The following is a 21,467-nucleotide window of genomic DNA, read 5'->3' as shown; positions in this document are numbered from 1 at the left end:
TGTGGAGAAGGAGGTAAAAAGAATAATAATAAGAAGAAAAGAACTGTCTCACTCACCATGTTTCGTTTGTCTGTTTACTGTCTAATCCGTTTTGTTTACCTGTTTATTTTGGCTACCAGTGCCGTGTCCTGTTTTGTGTTCAAACCTTTTATTTTCTGTTCTGTTTATTAAATGCTGAGCGAAAGCATTCGCTCAGCTTCACCAAACCACACATCTCTGTCTGTTTATTTCCTGCTTCTGGTCTGACGCCACCCACTCCGGCCGTCTTTGTGACACGTGGTGTCCTGCGTGGGATCTACAGCGCCTCCAGGACTCAGGCCAGAGCAGGAACAGCATTTTTGGATTAAAAAAAAAAAAAAGAAAAAAAAGAGGGGAAAAAGAAATGGCAGAAGACGCCATCAAAGTGCGGGACTGGATGCTGGAAAAAGCTGGGCTGGAGGCCCAGTCTATACCAGTAGTCGTCCGGTTCCTGCAGTTTATGGATAGGGAGCGATGGGAGGCATATGCGAGGGAACAGACCCTAAGCACCTGGGAGGAAGGTGTGGGGTTGGTCCTCAGCTACCTGGAGGCAATTATAAGTGGAACAGCTGCCTGCTGTCCCCGTCTCCACCAGCAGAGGAAGAATGCCTGCTGTCCCCGTCTCCACCAGCAGAGGAAGAATGCCTGCTGGTTTTGCCTCCACAGCCCGAGTGGGAGGAGCCAGAGCGTCCACAGCCTGAGCGGGAGGAGCCAGAGCGTCCACAGCCCAAGCTGGAGGAGCCCGAGCGTCCACAGCCCAAGCGGGAGGAGCCCGAACGTCCTACGCCTGAGTGGGAGGAGCCCAAACGTCCTACGCCTGAGTGGGAGGAACCCGAACGTCCTACGCCTGAGTGGGAGGAGCCCGAACGTCCTACGCCTGAGTGGGCGGAGCCCGAACGACCACAGCCCAAGAGGGGGGAATCGGTGCGTCCACAGCCCAAAAGGGAGGAGTCGGTGCGTCCACAGCCCAAAAGGGAGGAGTCGGTGCGTCCACAGCCCAAAAGGGAGGAGTCGGTGCGTCCACAGCCCAAAAGGGAGGAGTCGGTGCGTCCACAGCCCGAAGAGAGGGAAGTCGGGGCTTCCACAGCCCCAGGACCCAAGCTGCCAGCAGAGGGAGAATGCCTGCTGGTTCCACCTCCACCAGCAGAGGGAGAATGCCTGCTGGTTTCCCCGTCAAAGGCGGAGCCGCACCAGTTCCCTGCAAGAGAGGCAGAGCAGCACCAGTCCCCTGGAAAAGGGGGAGACTACACGCTGCTCCCACCTCCATCGGCAGGAGACTACACGCTGCTCCCACCTTCACCGGCAGGAGCAGAGCAGCCGGAGCTGCCTCTGCCTCCGCCACCTCCACCGGCAGGAACAGAGCAGCAGGAACAGAGCAGCAGGAGCTGCCTCTGCCTCCGCCACCTCCACCGGAAGGAGCAGAGCAGCAGGAGCTGCCTCTGCCTCCGCCACCTCCACCGGAAGGAGCAGAGCAGCAGGAGCTGCCTCTGCCTCCGCCACCTCCACCGGAAGGAGCAGAGGAGCAGGAGCTGCCTCTGCCTCCGCCACTGCCAGAAGCAGAACAGCAGGAGCTGTCTCTGCGTTCCGTACCTCCACCACAGGGAGTACGGTGGCCGGAGGCCCAGAAAGGGGAGCTGTCAATGTATTCCCTTAAATAAAGACATTGCACTGTTTTTGAACTCTCCATGCTGTTGTGGACTCAGTCTTTCAGACTCGTGTTTTTTAAAATGTGTCCGGAGTACTAATACTTACTAGCCTGTAAACGTTAATAATTAAAAATATATCAGAACCTGTCCGGAAATGCCTTGCAAAAGTATTCAGACCCCTGACCAATTCTCTCATATTACTGAATTACAAATGGTACATTGAAATTTCGTTCTGTTTGATATTTTATTTTAAAACACTGAAACTCAAAATCAATTATTGTAAGGTGACATTGGTTTTATGTTGGGAAATATTTTTAAGAAAAATAAAAAACTGAAGTCTCTTGCATGCATAAGTATTCAACCCCTGTGCTGTGGAAGCTCCCAGCTTACACCGATGAAAGAAACTGCCCTAACGAGGACACAATTACCTTACCGTTGGCCTCAACCTGTGAACCATTAAAGTTGCTGTCGCATTTTCTGGATAAAAACCCCACTGTTGAAGGATCATTGGTCAGGCTGTGAATCTGAAGGAAAATGAAGACCAAAGAGCATTCTACAGAAGTTAGAGATAAAGTAATACAAAAGCTGCAATGTGGGAAAAGGTTTTGTGGTCAGATGAGACCAAGATAGAGCTTTTTGGTCAAAACTCAAAGTGCTATTGTGGCACAAACCTAACACTGCCCATGCCTCAAGACACACCATCCCTACAGTGAAGTATGGTGGTGGCAGCATCATGCTGTGGGGATGCTTCTCATCAGCAGGGACTGGGCATCTTGTTAAAATTGAAGGAAGAATGGATGGAGCAAAATACAGGGAAATACTGCAAGAGAACCTGCTTCAGTCCGCTAAAAAACTGAAGCTTGGGAGGAAATTCACCTTTCAGCAGGACAATGATCCCGAGCACAAGGCCAAGGCAACATTGGAGTGTCTCAAGAACAAAAAGGTGAATGTCCTACAGTGGCCCAGTCAAAGTCCTGATCTCAATCCCATTGAGAATCTGTGGCACTATTTGAAAACTGCGGTCCACAAGTGTCGTCCAACCAACCTCAACAACCTAGAGCAAATCTGCCAAGAAGAATGGGCCAAAATCACTCCGACACTGTGTGCAAAGCTGGTACATACTTACCCCAAGACTTAAATCTGTTATTGCAGCGAAAGGTGGCTCTACCAAATATTAATGTGTGGGGGTTGAATACTTATGCAAGCAAGATATTTCAGTTTTTTATTTTTCTTAAAAATATTTCCCAACATAAAACCAATGTCACCTTACAATAATTGATTTTGAGTTTCAGTGTTTTAAAATAAAATATCAAACAGAACGAAATTTCAATGTACCATTTGTAATTCAGTAATATGAGAGAATTGGTCAGGGGTCTGAATACTTTTGCAAGGCACTGTGTATATATATACAGTGCCTTGCGAAAGTATTCGGCCCCCTTGAACTTTGTGACCTTTTGCCACATTTCAGGCTTCAAACATAAAGATATGAAACTGTAATTTTTTGTGAAGAATCAACAACAAGTGGGACACAATCATGAAGTGGAACGAAATTTATTGGATATTTCAAACTTTTTTAACAAATAAAAAACTGAAAAATTGGGCGTGCAAAATTATTCAGCCCCCTTAAGTTAATACTTTGTAGCGCCACCTTTTGCTGCGATTACAGCTGTAAGTCGCTTGGGGTATGTCTCTATCAGTTTTGCACATCGAGAGACTGACATTTTTGCCCATTCCTCCTTGCAAAACAGCTCGAGCTCAGTGAGGTTGGATGGAGAGCATTTGTGAACAGCAGTTTTCAGTTCTTTCCACAGATTCTCGATTGGATTCAGGTCTGGACTTTGACTTGGCCATTCTAACACCTGGATATGTTTATTTGTGAACCATTCCATTGTAGATTTTGCTTTATGTTTTGGATCATTGTCTTGTTGGAAGACAAATCTCCGTCCCAGTCTCAGGTCTTTTGCAGACTCCATCAGGTTTTCTTCCAGAATGGTCCTGTATTTGGCTCCATCCATCTTCCCATCAATTTTAACCATCTTCCCTGTCCCTGCTGAAGAAAAGCAGGCCCAAACCATGATGCTGCCACCACCATGTTTGACAGTGGGGATGGTGTGTTCAGGGTGATGAGCTGTGTTGCTTTTACGCCAAACATAACGTTTTGCATTGTTGCCAAAAAGTTCGATTTTGGTTTCATCTGACCAGAGCACCTTCTTCCACATGTTTGGTGTGTCTCCCAGGTGGCTTGTGGCAAACTGTAAACGACACTTTTTATGGATATCTTTAAGAAATGGCTTTCTTCTTGCCACTCTTCCATAAAGGCCAGATTTGTGCAGTATACGACTGATTGTTGTCCTATGGACAGAGTCTCCCACCTCAGCTGTAGATCTCTGCAGTTCATCCAGAGTGATCATGGGCCTCTTGGCTGCATCTCTGATCAGTCTTCTCCTTGTATGAGCTGAAAGTTTAGAGGGACGGCCAGGTCTTGGTAGATTTGCAGTGGTCTGATACTCCTTCCATTTCAATATTATCGCTTGCACAGTGCTCCTTGGGATGTTTAAAGCTTGGGAAATCTTTTTGTATCCAAATCCGGCTTTAAACTTCTCCACAACAGTATCTCGGACCTGCCTGGTGTGTTCCTTGTTCTTCATGATGCTCTCTGCGCTTTAAACGGACCTCTGAGACTATCACAGTGCAGGTGCATTTATACGGAGACTTGATTACACACAGGTGGATTCTATTTATCATCATTAGTCATTTAGGTCAACATTGGATCATTCAGAGATCCTCACTGAACTTCTGGAGAGAGTTTGCTGCACTGAAAGTAAAGGGGCTGAATAATTTTGCACGCCCAATTTTTCAGTTTTTTATTTGTTAAAAAAGTTTGAAATATCCAATAAATTTCGTTCCACTTCATGATTCTGTCCCACTTGTTGTTGATTCTTCACAAAAAATTACAGTTTCATATCTTTATGTTTGAAGCCTGAAATGTGGCAAAAGGTCGCAAAGTTCAAGGGGGCCGAATACTTTCGCAAGGCACTGTATATATATATATATATATATATATATATATATATATATATATATATATATATATATATATATATATACGGCTTGGAAAAACAGCAACCTCTGATTGGTTAAACAGCATCATATGACCGTGCATATATATAGCGTATAGCACGGCTTGCATACTAATAAGCCGCTTCACACTGAATAAATCACTACGCACCACTGCATTCTAAATTCCATGACAAACTGCCATTTTATTTGTTATTAGTTACAAAACCACAGCCAAAAATGAGTGACATTCCACCTATTTCCTTTACTATATTTGGGGATGAAACTCCACATAACTGGCACAACACCAACTTTCTGTTTGAAGACAGAAAGTCCATCTGAAAAAAATAAATAAATAAAATAATTGCACCAGCAAGAGTAGACACATAACAGTAGATGAGAACCAGCTAAATGAAATAGAAAAAAACAAAGATTGAAAAAAACACAAACAAACAAAAAAATATGGACACTCATTTTATGGAAATAAGTCAAAAAAATCTCAACACCATTAAGGGAATTTTATGCCAGTGCAAGAAGTTCAACTGAGGACCAGTATTCAGTCTCCAGTTTTATAACACTGAGCTGGACTAAATACATATGGAAGTTTTAACATCTCAGCTGACAGTGATACATTTTTTAAAAAAAACCAGCAATAATGTATTCCTGTCAGTCAGGAAAACTCTTAGAAAAGCAGGTAACGACAAGGCCAGACACCACCCCCTGAATTACCGGCCTGGACTTTTTAAGCGTCTGTGGGAAACCGAGGTACTGTCCCGACACCGCGGTCGGATTGGTGCGTAAATTAATCTAATACATATGCTAAATGGTATATTTATAAACACTACAGCATCCCAATAGTTTTTTGAAGGGAATGCTGTCTACATTAATATGTGTGTTTTTTGATAAGAAAAAAAAACGGTTAAATGTCCTGTACTCTCCTGATTCTTACTGACTAACCACATTTTAGACTGTCACAGACTTCTTTAACACTGCTAAATTCATCTTTATTAAACTGATATAACATACAAAGTGCGCCATCTTGTGGACCCATGTCACAAAGACATCTTTTTTTTTTCTTCCAGCGTTTGTATGTAATTATTAAATCTTACTCAATAGGTTTAATGTTCATTAAACTTAGTTTACTGTTGAATGTGTGAGGAGTGCTTGGTGCTTTGAAAAGTCAAAGCGGGGCTATCCACTTAACACAGAACTCATACGAATGATGTCAAATCAGTGACACAATCAATAAAATAATAAAATAAAAAACAAACATACAAATGAGAAGCGACACTCATGTCTGAACGTCAGGGATGCTGATAGTCTAGTATGAGTGTGGAGAGGGTATGCCAATTCTTCATTCTTAAAGGGCCATTCCCAAAACTAAACAAATTACAAAACTAGATTCTCTGGACCCATTCTGATATTCTGTGTGAAAGAGATGGCAGGGCATTCAAGTTTGTAAGCATTGACTCTACCATCTGGGCTAAAGGACTAGCACCACAAGCCTAGTATGAGGACACTCTTTTATTAGGTACACAGACCTGCTCTACACATTAGAACTTTGTTTGGGTAAGATGCATCATACAGTAAATAATGATATGGAAGAAAGCATGTAAAAATGACATAAGGCAACTTTAAAGTTCATTTTATTGCAACCCTGCAAGCCCTTGAACCCTCCTTCTAGCAATACTGTCCAATATATTTTAGTAATGCAATTAATTAAAAAAGAGTTACCTTTATTTGATTTTTTAAAAAATACTTAGCAGATGATTTTACAAAAATGTATTCTAAAATCTCAATTCGAATAAAGCACAGGTTTTACAACAGTAAAACCACTGAAACAAAGAAAAAAGTAGAGGCTAATGGCCTTAGTTGAAATTGACAGATTTCTTCTCTAGTCTCTCTCCCTTCCAAATCGCCTAGGTTAGTGAGCTCTAAATCCATAGGACATGTCATCTCTCTTGCTTTGCCCTTCCAGCAAGGGCAAAGAAGCCTGCCCCTTCTGAAACCTTACCTCCTTCATATTATACAGAGGGATCAGGGGAGGGGGCAGGAATGAGAAAGACATGCTCTTTGCATTTCCAGGGCTCATTTGGGTTTCAAGGTATCAGTGGTCAACTTTGTATACATAGCACCTCACTGCTGCAAACCTGTTGACTGATCAGGAAGACTGAAGATCAACGTGTAACCTCCATTCCTGCTGACCAGTAGGGGCCGCAGAGTCCCATGAAGAAAATGAACGATACCTAGCAAACACCTGTGCAGCGCTCCCTGTGGGCCCCTTGCCAAGCTTACCTACTTGGCAGAACCAGGGTTTGAAGCAGTGAGCTCATCATGCAGAACCAGGGTTTGAAGCAGAGAGCTCCTCATCCCGCAGAACCAGGGTTTGAAGCAGCGAGTTCATCACACAGAACCAGGGTTTGAAGCAGTGAGTTCATCACGCAGAACCAGGGTTTGAAGCAGCAAGCTCATCACACAAAACCAGGGTTTGAAGCAGCAAGCTCATCACGCAGAACCAGGGTTTGAAGCAGCAAGCTCCTCATTATGCAGAACCAGGGTTTGAAGCAGCGAGCTCATCACGCAGAACCAGGGTATGAAGCAGCGAGCTCATCATGCAGAACCAGCGTTTGAAGCAGCAAGCTCATCATGCAGAACCAGGGTATGAAGCAGCGAGCTCCTCATTATGCAGAACCAGGGTTTGAAGCAGCGAGCTCATCACGCAGAACCAGCGTTTGAAGCAGCGAGCTCATCACGCAGAACCAGGGTTTGAAGCAGCGAGCTCTTCATCACACAGAACCAGGATTTGAAGCAGCAAGCTCCTCATCACGCAGAATCAGGGTTTGAAGCAGCAAGCTCCTCATCACGCAGAACCAGGGTTTGAAGCAGCAAGCTCCTCATCATTTAGCAAAGATTACAGCTGACATTCATAAACCTCCTGCTTTATGATATGTCACAGTTTAGGTCATTAAAATAGTCCCCTATTTGGGAAAAAGGGCTTGAGGGAGGAAGCTTGTCTGGCTGCATCTGAAACTCTTCATGGAGAACACTGGTGAGGGCATTAGCTGAAAGACAACATGGCTGGATAACCCATTCAATACCGTACCCACAGAAGTGTCTTCCATTCTGTCCCATGTCTGTCTTCACTTAATTTCCATCTGCGTCCTCTGGTCCTGGTGTCTGTCTGCATCTCTAAAGCAACTGCTAGGGTTCATTGTGTTTGTTAACTAGCAAGAATGTAGAACTGAAACATACATTTATTATACCTTTATTGTGCTTTTTAGGGGTTAACCCTGGTTTTTATAACGCTCCATTATATTTGCCTGAGATTTACCATGCTTTCACTGTGCGTCACTAAACTTTGCTTTGCTTTCACAATGGTATACCTGAGTAAATGTTTTAACGGGACAAGCTAGACAAGAGAATGATTCAAAAAGTAAATGAACCCTGAAGTTGGTTTGTAGTTCACAAACGGAACATTAAAGACATCTCACCAACATGCTGAGACTTGCAGTGTCCATGTGCTGTGTAGCAAAGCCAGTGACAGGCTGGGTGTAAGGCCTCACTTTTAAAGTGCAGCGCCTTCTTTCCACCGACAGATGGTGCTAAAACAACGTCCTATTGAGTTCTAAAACAGACGCGTTCCTTACTGATGTATACCGCCACCATCCTTAATGAGCCAAGTAGAATCTCACATATTATTCTCTTGATAATAATAATATAACAAAACTATAGTACTGTATTATAGTACGGGAGTAGGTAAAAGCCGGACCAAGTCAAAACTGCCAGGACAGGGCTATAAAGGGAGTCTGATCGTACACCAAATCAAACTCCCTCCCCATACCTTACACACCACAGGATTGATCATTATACTTTCCCAGGTCAGCATTAGTGTGTTGTTCAGTTGTATATGTACACCACCAAACTGGTTGGATACTCTGTAAAATGAAGCTTGCTGGTTTTTGTTTAGTTTTTTTGTCAAACATTTCAACTTAGTCAATATGTAATAAAATGCAACTTTCTAATTTCAATAATAAGAACAATAAAATTCAAGGCCTACGATAAAAAAGAGAAAAAACGGACCTAACGAACGGAACTATGTTTGTACAATATACACCACTGTATTAAAATGGTGAAAACATACACAACTTCCCTATATTTCTTTAAGGTTTTTGATTACAAAATGAAACATTTACCGTCTGTACTTGCATGTAGCAAAGTACGATGAGACAGAATAACCTACCTGGAAATATCTATAAGCATTCACTCGATATATGGAAAACAAGTTAAATGTATATTTATGTTGAAAAAACAAAAACGCAGGTATAATGTTACAGCATTCTATAGGTGCACTAATCTAATGTAATTGTTTGTGCGTCCTGCACTCCGAAAAAAGACGTCTGGCACATGACGTCATTCCTTCATTTTTGCTGCATTAGTTAGCACCGTTCCTCTGCACGTTGCATGAAAAGGTCTGCCACTATCTGTCAAAAGTAACGGATCAGTGTGCTTCTAGTGCCATCTATCACTGTGAAGTCCGATAGTATCTATTGTACTTTGAAAAACCTGTAATGAAAACTTCCGTGGGCATTTAAAGCCACCCCACTGTCAAAGCTCGCATTGTTTGTTTACTCAACTGCTCTCCAGCTGCTTTTCTTCACTTCACTTCACTTGCAACCTGATTGGAGGAAACCGCCAAACCTCCTACCCCTTTTACAACCAATCCACACTCACATTTCCACCACGTGACACCCAGAGCGTTCTAAAGTTATAAACAGAATCTAATTACGCTGCAGAGGGTGTCTTAAAAAAGGTGTACGGGCCCTTTTACATTTGTGAAAAAAGGGTATTAGGTTTTTGTTTTTTTTTTATAAATACAGTATCAAGATTTAACTTAACCTTCTACACAAGTTATTTTTTTCCCTTAAATTGTAAGCTAAGTGTGTGCTGCTGCCAGTTATCGTTATTATTAAAAGTCGGGAAGAGGAAGGTGAGCCGTCTCTTTAATTTATTGTAAATACTTGTGTACGGAAACCATGCAGAATTTTGGAAACATATGCAAATGCTTAACGGTGGTAAGTTAATATTTTATTGTATTTTTTTTGCATGACAGACCCGCAGGAGTGAAAAAGCCAGAATTGGAAACATAACAAATACAGAAGGGAAATGGCGACTGAGGTGGGTGCATGGACCGCAGTGCCACAACGGGACGGTGAGGCTTGTTTCTTATGTTTATTTATGAATGATCCCAGAGCGTATCTACTTATATGAATCACATTTTATTGTATACAATGCAACTAACGTTGCTTGTACGGCGTACATTATTAGAGGCTCAAATTGTGCAGACCCCGCCATGTGCTCATAAGTCGTGCAAGACTTGCAGCTGCTGCCTGCAGTGTGCATTTGGTGAATTATGTTAAATGGTAAACCGTGGTTATGTTTTTGCGTTAGCATTCATAGTAAGTGCTAAACACCAAGGCATTTCTCTGGGTGGTAAACTTTGTAATTTTGTTGTACGAGTCGAACACAGTTTTGTTTACATATTTGTCTGCAATTTGCTTTGTTTATACAGTATACACGCTATTCATAATTAATAAGAAGAATATTCACTGAAGGCAGCACAGGCTTGTTTTGAAAATAAAATGTTTAATTGCTGGAAGATGTTTATATATATATATATATATATATATATATATATATATATATATATACCACTTTGAAACAATGTTTTGTTATTTTGAATCACCACTAGGCCAGACTTGCATGATCTCGAAAAACAAAGATTGATAAGAAATGCTAGCACTAGATAAATCACTTTGTTTTAGTGTTTCACACTGTATAATCTCGGTGTGTCATTTGCGATCGTTTACGCTGTGAATTATACATATTACATTACAACACAATTGCCACATTTTTATTGCCATTTTTTTTTATTTATGTTCCTTTTTGTCAAGGACCACGCCCCCTTGCTGCAGTAATAGCTGTACACACAAGGGGGTGGCTTTTACAATAAACACAGCACTGTAGTATATGGCGACTTCTATACGAATAAAGACAATTTATAAAATTACATTTTACTATTGGCTGCTTATTTGTGTCAAAAACGCCACTCCCGCTTCTTTAAAGCAAGCCTAGTGTGTGCGATTCTTTTTCCTGTTTCATATTGTGTTGTGCTGACCATATTTCCTGCAGTCAGTCGTTACGTGTTCACAATGGGATTTAGCAGTTGAGTACCAGCAGGCAGTATGCTATAAATACTTTTTTTTTGTAACTAGCTTGCAGTGTCGATTCCTGTTTTTCAATTCCCTTTTAAAATTAATTTGCAGTTCCATTTCCCATTCCCTTTTAATAATTGACCAACATTGCAATTAACAGTATTCTGTTAGAAAGAGCTTCTCGCAGTGGCAACAAATTACTTCAACTGAAGTCACTGTTTGTCAGTTAAGTTGGCTCAAATGAAAGCAGCTGAACAAGCACAACAGCTATTGTGTCTCTAAAATATCAATTCCAGTTCTTTAGCAGGAACTGGCTCCTACCCTACTAGCGTGATGCAATTATTTATATCAATTTTTTATATTAATTATATTTATAGATTTGAAAAATGTATAAAACCAAACTGATTTGCAAACGTTATATGATTTGTAGCATACTGTATAGGCATGTGATTATATTTTTGTTTAGGGTATTTTTACAAAATGATACCTGTTTTAATATATATATATACTTTTTTTTTCTTCTCTCAGTTACTTGTCATGTGATACTATCACAGATTACTTGCTGCCTACCTACCTGTAAAGTGAATACAGGACTAGAATTTCATAGAAAATGGTCTTTAGTAAAACATGAAGTATATTTGTTTTTAGAAAATAAATTGCACCATAGCTACATAAAATATTTCAAAATGTAAACAGAGAGAAGTTATACAACCATGAGGAGTGAAAGCATGTCCACTGCATTGAACATAACATATGAGAACCTGTCCACTGCAATGGACATGACATATGAGAACCTGTCCACTGCATTGGACATGACATATGAGCAAACCTGTCCACTGCATTGGATCTTTATTGATCTTTAAATCTACAGCCTTTTGTGCAGAAGTAATCTGAATTCACAATCGAGGCAGACACACCCAGCAACAGCACACAGAAACGCATAGAAGCACACATGCATACACACCCACCCACTGCTGCAGACCCTGCTAAACCAGAAAAGAATTATCTTGATGACGGAACCTGTGCAGTGTTAGGATCCACAGCCAGCATGTGGTTATGTTCTTACAGCTTCATGATTGTGGTGACCATGTGCAGTAGGGTGTTAGACTAAACGTTTCAGCTTTTGTATTAAAGTTTTGGGAATTTTTGGAACCCTTGTGAGAACCCCTAATGCTCCAGTGCTGTAACTGTTTGTATGATGAACGGCTGCACTAATTTGACTGAGGCTGTGTGAACAGGATTAATGTGTGCATGGAAAAGACTGGCCTTACTTACACTGCACACATGCTACTGTATAAACATTAAAGCTGACCTCTGTTTGACACGCATATCTTTGACACTTGAAAAATGTTTAAACTCAAAACTGTACCGCTATTGCCAAAAGTTTAGCATCACCTAGAATTTTAGAAAACCACATCCCAAAAAGCAGTATTGAGTAAAGGACTTAAATTTATACCGACTAAAAAATACATCGATAAAGATAAACTGGCCACCGAATTAAAGGAGTGGGAGAGACGCATGAGATTAGCAGAATATTTTTTCAATGGAAATATCTCGTATTCAGAGGGTAATTACGAGCATGGGATTAAGGTTAAGAGTAAAGCACGTGAACTCCTCTGGATGGAAGAGATAAATGGTTAGATATGTATATTGAAGTAGTTAAACAAGAAATTATAGTAGGACTAAAGAAAAAATCTAAACTTAATTTAACCAATATTGAAGAACAAGCTATGACTGGGTTGTTAAGTATAAGATCAGCAGATAAAGGTTTGGGAATAGTGATAATGAACACAGATGACTATTTGAAATCTGTAGAATGTGGTTTAAATAATATGGATACATATGAAGAAGGTAAAAGCAGTAAGATCAATAAATCGGTAAAAGAGGTTACGGAAATTGCGGAGAAACTATACAATAAAGGCATTATATCAAAAGAATTACAAAACAAAAAAATTTAAAAAAAATAAAAAAATACATGCAGCCACATAATGCAAGAACAGACCTAGCAAGAGGAAATCCTAAAATGCACAAAGAAAATCACCCTATGCGATTGATAATCCAACACACATAATAGCTGAAATAGCAGAAAATCAACTTGGGTCACACGTTGAGAAATTACCAAGCTACAGTGCCGTGAAAAAGTATTTGCCCCCTGTCTGATTTTCTGCATTTTTGCACATTTTTTACATTGTATTTGGTCAGATTTTTTTGTGGGTTGTAGTAGTATATAGAGGGAGTCTGAGAGAAAAAATGACACCAAAGTTTGGTGCTTCTTTTATTTGTTTGGTGTGCAAGGTAATCAAACATGCAATCTTCAGGTGTGAAAAAATTATTGCCCCCCCCCCCCCCCCAGTTAACTCAACCCAATTAAAGGGATAATTAGGGTCAGCTGTTTGAGTACTTTGGTTAACAACCAGGCCTGATTTGGGCCAGCCCTGCCCGATATAAATCTAACTAACTTTGGCCCTTACCATCAGAGTGAAGTTGTCAGCACACAGGTTCTAGAGGCACATCATGCCATGAACAAATGAAATTCCTGAAGACTTCCGGAAAAAAGTTGTTGATGCCTATCAGTCTGGAAAGGTTTACAAAGCCATTTCTAAGACTCTGGGGCTCCACCGAACCACAGTCAGAGCCATATTGTCCAAATGGAGAAAGTTTGGGACAGTAGTGAATCTTCCCAGGAGTGGCCGTCCTGCCAAAATCTGTCCAAGAGCAAGGCGTAAAATTGTCCAGGAAGTCACAAAGAACCCTAGAACAACATCCAGGGATTTGCAGGCCTCTCTCTCGCCTCGGCTAAGGTCAGTGTTCATGACCACCATCAGAAAGACACTGGGCAAAAATGGGATTCATGGCAGAGTAGCAAGGTGGAAACCATTGCTCACTAAGAAAAACATGAATGCTTGTCTCAAGTTTGGCAAAAAGCACCTGGATGATCCTCAAGAGTTCTGGAACAATGTTCTATGGACAGATGAGTCAAAAGTGGAACTTTTTGGCCGACATGGGCCCCGTTATGTCTGGCGAAAACCAAACACTGCATTCCACAGTAAGAACCTCATACCAACAGTCAAGCATGGTGGTGGTAGTGTCATGGTTTGGGGATGCTTTGCTGCATCAGGACCTGGACGTCTTGCCATCATTGAAGGAACCATGAATTCTGCTCTGTATCAGAGAATTCTACAGGAGAATGTCAGGCCATCCATCCGTGAGCTGAAGCTGAAGCGCAGCTGGGTCATGCAGCAAGACAATGATCTGAAACACACAAGCAAGTCTACATCAGAATGGTTGAAGAAAAAGAAATTTAAAGTTTTGGAATGGCCTAGTCAGAAGTCCAGACCTAAACCCCATTGAGATGTTGTGGCAGGACCTGAAACGAGCAGTTCATGCTCAAAAACCCACAAATGTCACTGAGTTGAAGCAGTTCTGCATGGAGGAGTGGGCCACAATTCCTCCACGGTGCTGTGAGAGACTAATCAATAACTACAGGAAGCGTTTGGTTGCAGTTATTGCTGCTAAAGGAGGCGTAACCAGTTATTGAGTCTAATAAACAAAAGTTGTGCATGCTGATGTGCTGGGGAGGCCAAATCAAGACTGATCATCAGAGCCAGCATTGCATGATAATATAAATAAAACTAGTTTATATAAAATAATGTTAATTAGAATTAATATAGATTAAAGATAGAAGTAAAAATGATGTCACGATATATAGAACACCATTACACCATGTAAGAATAAATCATGGATTTGAATATAAACAATAACAAGTAGTTGTCATGCCATCAAAAACCTATGAATACCTCCAATGTTTTGATTCAAACACATGCTCCCTTGAGAAAGATATCTACAACATATATATCTACACTAATATATTATAATGAGAGAGAGAAGACAAGCATTGAATTGACAACAGAACTGTCAGAAGGCACAGGTGTCATTGTTCATCCATCAACAGTCCAAAGCACCTTTTGACCATTGTTCTAAAGTCCAATTTTTGCCTTTTGGTCTTGTTCTCCTTTCTTAAGACGTATTCTTACTGCAACGCTTGTCTTCTTTCTGGGTTTGTCAATTACAGATGATGTTTCTCTGTACTCTTCGGATATCACACCTTGAAAATTGAGTGATGCGAGCCATTTCCCTCAATGTTTTTCCTTCTTTATGCAAGTCAAGGTTGTTATAATAGTAGAAAACATTACTGAAGGCTTTGAGTAAATTGTTGATGCTCATAATGCATCAGAGTATTTCATGTAAGAGTTCAAAATGTCAGTTTTCAATTTGTGTCAGTGTTCTGCTAAGTATGTGGAAACCTACAAAGCGCTATGCAGTGCAATATGTTAATGTAACAATGTTCAGCAGGTTTCATTCGACTTTATGAAACAAAATCAGTTAATTCTATGGGGTGCATACAAACTGCTTTTCTCATAGTGGAGTGGGGCAGCCACTGACTTCAACCAGTGCAGTGTACAGTGTTAGACCAGGGCGTACATACAGGAGGATGATAAAGTAAAACAATTTCAGGACTAAATTGTGAAATGTATAGTAGGGTATAGTAGGGTCCAACATTTCACAGCTACAGTAGAGTACATCCGTTTTGTTTAAAAGGTCGAGTGTAAAAACAGCCGATTTAGCCAAAAAAGCAGCCTCCACATCTGTGGTTAAATCTGTGACAGATTTTCTCTTTGCTTGTACAGTGAACACGATTCTGTGTTTACGATTCAAGTGTCTGGTTTCATTCCTCTGCTAATTTGATAATGTGGGGGCTGAAGGGAAGATTTGATTGATTGCTCAGCATAGGAGCTGTAATTGCTGTAATTGCATCAGCACAGGTAGAAAACAACAGATAAAGTGATTGTCAGGTGAACGATCAACTGGCATGCATTATCTTTGACTGTGGATCACTTTGTGATAAGATTGAACCATTATTAGCATGCTTGCATAATGCTAAGATAGAAAACATGTTGGTAATACAGTATTACTTGAAATGTAGGGCTTAAAGAGACCATTTTCAAATTCAGTACAGTTTATCTTTCTATCCTTGCAATGCTTGTCTGGTTCATAGTAACTTATATATATAATACACATATATATATATATATATACAGTGCCTTGCAAAAGTATTCAGACCCCTGACCAATTCTCTCATATTACTGAATTACAAATGGTACATTGAAATTTCGTTCTGTTTGATATTTTATTTTAAAACACTGAAACTCAAAATCAATTATTGTAAGGTGACATTGGTTTTATGTTGGGAAATATTTTTAAGAAAAATAAAAAACTGAAATATCTTCTCCCTTTTTGTGGATCGGTATTACGGTTGCTATTTTCCAGTCTGTCGGTACAACCCCTGTGTCAAGAGACTGTTGCATGATCTTGGTTAGCAGTTTGTAAATAACTTCTTTCATTTCTTTGATAACTATTGGGAGGATCTCATCTGGCCCAGGGGATTTGTTTATTTTAAGAGCTCCTAGTCACTTTAACACTTCTGCCTCTGTTATGCTAAAGTTATTTAAAATTGGATCGGAACAGGTCGACATGTGGGGCATGTTGTCCGTGTCCTCCTTTGTAAAAACCTGTGAAAAGTAATAATTTAGTATATTTGCTATTTTTTTTCTTCATCTTTGATTTTGCCATTTGTGTCTCTTAGACATTTAACCTCCTCTTTGAATGTTCTCTTGCTGTTATAATATTGGAAAAACATTTTGGAATTGGTTTTAGCCCCTGTGGCAGGGTGACTGGTGGTCTGACGTCGGGCAGAAGCAGGAAGGGAAAATAAACTGACACCAGGGAGTACTGCAGGTAAAAGTAAGAATTGGCTGGCTGCCATTTTTATTAATGACAAAAATAAATAAAATATTTAAACCAAAACACTTGCGCTCACAGAGCAAAATAAAAGGGTAAACAAAACCAATCACGAACACAAAATAAAACACAGGTCAGGCTGAGCTATAGCCTTCACTGATCCTGTTATCTTTTTAAACTCCCCGTTCTCTCTGCTCCTAACACCCACCCCGAACATGGAGAGCTGCAGGCTTTTATAACAGGTGACCATCTCCCGATTTTAGCAACAAAATGAATCACTTAATTAATTCGGGAGATGGCCACCTTCTGCACAAGTTTAATTATTCCTGGCAGAGGACGAGCACCAATCTCGCCTCTGCCAGAACACGTTTTAAAAATAAACAAACACTCGGCTACGCCGTCTTAAATACATAAATAATAAATCCCGCGGCACTTGCCATCATATAAAATACAATACAAAATTATAATAAACAAATACAAAATAACACAGGGGCAGAGGGGTACTCCGTTCTAAAAATAAATAAACAAATCAAATGTACAGGGCACCTCGCCCTGTTACATATCCCCCCCCTTTGTGCAACGCACACATGGCCCCAACGGCCACCTCCCCCCTCAGTCTCAGAGTCCCTGAAGAGGAGGAAGCACAGTGTCCATGGGGGTGGCCATGGTGGGAGGTCCGGAACCCCCCAATTCTTCGTGGCTGGCAGCTCCCTGTTCTGGGGCTCCCGCCACACACTATCCTGCCGCGAAAGTGCGACTGGGGGAGCTGGTCTCCTGACCTCCCCCCCCCAGTTCTTTGTGGCCGGCAGCTCCCCTCCGTGGGGCTCTGGCCACAGTGTTTCCTGCCACGGAAATGCGGCTGGGGGAGCTGGTCTCCTGACCTCCCCCACCCCCCCCCTTCTTCATGCCTGGCATTTCCCCTCCGTGGGGCTCCGGCCACAGTGTAACGACCCCAGGCGAAGCAGAGCGCCCGACGACCCCAGGCGAAGCAGGACCCTCGACGACCGCAGGCGAAGCAGGATCCCCGGCGACCCCAGGCGAAGCAGGATCCCCGACGATCCCAGGCGATGGCAGCAGACCCTCTGGAGGCGACGGCAGCAGCAGCGGACCCTCGGGAGGCGAACTCGGGAGGGGAGCCCCTGGCCATGGAGGCGGCAGCGGGAGCTCCACTTCTCCCTCGTACCCTGTACCCTGTGCGGAGCCACAGGCAGCCCCAGGCGATGCGGAGCCACAGGCAGCCACAGGCAGCCCCAGGCGATGCGGAGCCACAGGCAGCCCCAGGCGATCCAGGCGTGGCATCCCCAGGCGGTGCGAGGCCGGCATCCCCGGGCGATGCACGACAGGGCGGCAGCGGTCCCTCAGGAGGCGATTGCAGGAGGGGAGCCAGGACCAGCGGTGGGGCTAGGTTTGGCCCTCTTCTCAGCTGCGGTGACCCGGCCGTTTTCCCCCTTGCCCTTTTTAGCAGCCTGTGCAAGGGCAGCTGCAGACCGCCAGCCTTCTGTCCCGGTCCGTCCTGTCGTGAAGGGAGAGGCAGCTCCTGCTCCTCTCCCTCAGGTGGTGATGGTGGAGGCAGAGGCAGCTCCTGCTGCTCTGCTCCTGGCGAAGGCGGCAGGGCCTCCTCCCCTTGTGGCTGCGAAGGCGGCATGGCCTTCTCCCCTTCTGGCTGCGAAGGCAGCAGGGGCTTCTCCCCTTCTGGCATGCTCCCTTTGCTGGTGGCAGCGATGGAGGCGGAACCAGCAGGCATGCTCCCTCTGCTGCTGGTGGTGGTGGGAGCGACACACAGTCCTCCCATGGAGGTGGAGGTGGAACCAGCAGGAACTCTCCCTCTGCTGGCGGAGGTGGGACCAGGAGGCACTCTTCCTCTGCTGGTGGCTGCGGTGGAGACAAAGACAGCTCCTGCTGCTCTGCTCCGGCCGTTGGAGGTGGTGGAGGCGGGACCAGCACCTCTTGCACAGCTGCTGCGGTTGCTGCTTCCTCTTTTCTTTTCTTCCTCCCATCTTCCTTCCTCCACACACTCCTTTCTCCACAAGTAATAATCGAAAAAAAAATGAAGAACAAAACTGCAGTACCCTACTTCTGCCTGAGTCCAGGAGGCGCTGGTGATCCCACGCTGGACACCACGTGTGGCAGAGTGACTGGTGGTCTGACGTCAGGCAGAAGCAGGAAGGGAAAATAAACTGACACCAGGGAGTACTGCAGGTAAAAGAAAGAATCGTCTGGCTGCCGTTTTTATTAATGACAAAAATAAATAAAATATTTAAACCAAAACACTTGCGCTCACAGAGCAAAATAAAAGGGTAAACAAAACCAATCACGAACACAAAATAAAACACAGGTCAGGCTGAGCTATAGCCTTCACTGATCCTGTTATCTTTTTAAACTCCTTTTTAAACTCCCCGTTCTCTCCACTCTCGCTCTCTCCGCTCCTAACACCCACCTCGAGCTGGAGAGCTGCAGGCTTTTTATATTCAGGTGACCATCTCCCAATTAGCAACAAAATGAATCACTTAATTAATTCGGGAGATGGCCACCTTCTGCACGAGTTTAATTATTCCTGGCAGAGGACGAGCACCAATCTCGCCTCTGCCAGAACACGTTTTAAAAATAAACAAACACTCGGCTACGCCGTCCTAAATACATCAATAATAAATCCCGCGGCGCTCGATTTTAAACTATTTTGGTCATTTTGTTTTAGATTTAGATTTGTCTACTTTTGGGATGTAATTGTTTTGCGCCTCTAGTACTACATTTTTAAAAAAACAGCCATCCTTTTTCTGTGGATGTTTTCTCTATTTTACTCCAATCTACTTCTGTTAGTCATAGTTTGCTTTTCTAAAATTCTAAACCTTAGCTTTAGTCATTACTTTTGTGGTTTTAAAAAATACTTCAAATAAGACCATGTTGTGGTCTGAGTTTTCCAATGGCTCTCTGACCTCTGTTTGTTTTTCTGTCTTCATTATTTGAAAAGACTAAATCAAGGCATGCCTCCCCTCTAGTCGGTGCCTTGACAAATTGCGTTAGGAAGCAGTCATTTGTCATTTCCACCATTTCAATTTCGTCCGTCATGCCCCCCATCAGGTTTTCCCATTTTATATGGGGGAAGTTGAAATCCCCCATTAGTATGGCTTCTCCTTTTCTACACGCATTTCAAATGTCATTGTATAACAGATTTGAGCACATAGTATTTATCTCGTGTGTGTGGCGAATTTTTCTGCATGTTACTGTTTCTCTCTCTCTTGTGTGTGTATGGGGGAGCGAGACTTTTCTCTTTTTGGGAGAGCGCTAATAAAAAGAGTGGTGTTAGCTGCTATTAAAACCATCCCTGGTGTCCTGCCTTTTCACAACCACTGCTGGAAACCCAAAACACCGTTGCTACATTGTTGTCTGAAGTGGAGGTGAGGCAGGTACCCCCACAACGCACTTGGAAGCTGGCAGGGGAGAGTGTAGAAATGCAAAACTAGACTTGCCCAAATAATTGGCATAGGCAAAACTAGATTGGCCCAGCATCGATGTTGAAGCTTTGGACAAAACTAGACTCGCCCATATTTAATGTCGTGGGAGAACGAGATTCGCCCATTATAGATTTTGAAGCAGTGGACGAAACTAGACTGGCTAGCCCCGAGATTCAGTGAAATCTGTTGAAAAAACGAGTGCCGAAAAAAAGTGGTAACTTCGGGATTCACCTAGAAACTAGATTGGCCTGGGCAAAATTCGACTCGCCAGACCACCAGGTTTTGCCCTTTTAACATATACATATATACATACATACATATATACACACACACACACACACACACACACACACACACACACACACACACACACACACACACACATATATATGTATGTGTCTGTCTTTGATTGAATATATCACCAGTAGAAATGTTTTACAAACTTGAGCCACATGATCAAAATCCACAACCTGGATTATTCTATTAAGGCAGTGTCAGTCCCCCGTTGTCAGTTTCCATCTCCTTCCCAGTGATTGTTAGGAGAATTTAATTAGTTAATACAATGTCCCCCTGGGTAATAAATCTGTCATAATTAACGTCTTCATTTTCGAATCAGATTTCGGTATTTTAACTTTAGTTGAGAGGTGGCTGAGGCAGGACGAGAATGCACCGCTAGTTGAGGCCTGTTCGACAGGTTCTCCTTTTATCGGAGTGTGTGTCCTAAAGGGCGAGGTGATGGGATTGCTACCATTTTTGGTAAAGTTTGCTCTTAGTCATGAAAATATAGAAGGTTATTCATCATTTGAAATGTTATCATTTGTGGTTCGTGGCAAAATTCCTATTTAGGTTGCAGTTATTTTATAGGCCTCCTAGACCCAACTCTCTCTTCTTTTTTTTTTTTAATCGGTTTGAGTTTTTATCAACACTAGCTGTCAAGCATGAGAAGATTGTGGTGTTAAGTGATTTTAATATGCATGTTGATGTACATGGAGATCCCTTTGGAAGAGATTTTATGATATTACTTGAGGTTTTTCTCAACATGTTACTAGCCCGACTCTCGTGGTCATACAATAGATTTAGTTATCTCTTGTGGTCTATGACCATCATTGAGCTTGTCCATCATTGATCTCACGGTTTCAGACCACTCTGCTATTGTTTTTGAAGCATTATTATCCGACTCTATGAAACTCCAAGATCCTGTGAAAATTGCGGAAATGTCACGGGTGAAGGTATAGTATTTCGTGGAATGTGCACAGAACTATTTTATAAATTGTGTACAGTTT

General features: G+C 42.4%; 1 protein-coding gene across 1 annotated transcript in view; it reads left to right on the top strand.

Annotated features, from left to right (window-relative positions):
• Positions 1-9,475: 9,475 nt before the first annotated feature.
• The window catches only part of LOC117421191 (programmed cell death protein 4-like), a 41,273-nt gene continuing 29,281 nt past the window's right edge, over positions 9,476-21,467 (top strand). Inside the window, exons 1-2 of the mRNA XM_059034147.1 lie at positions 9,476-9,708; positions 9,832-9,930. Of these exons, the coding sequence (XP_058890130.1) occupies positions 9,885-9,930 (46 nt within the window). The 5' untranslated portion in view covers positions 9,476-9,708; positions 9,832-9,884. The remainder of the gene's footprint in view (positions 9,709-9,831; positions 9,931-21,467) is intronic.

This window comes from Acipenser ruthenus, chromosome 1 (genome assembly GCF_902713425.1).
Source record: "Acipenser ruthenus chromosome 1, fAciRut3.2 maternal haplotype, whole genome shotgun sequence".
Taxonomy (NCBI): Eukaryota; Metazoa; Chordata; class Actinopteri; order Acipenseriformes; family Acipenseridae; genus Acipenser; species Acipenser ruthenus.
The sequence above is the reverse complement of the archived record's forward strand: the minus strand, read 5'-3'. Positions and strand labels throughout refer to the sequence as shown.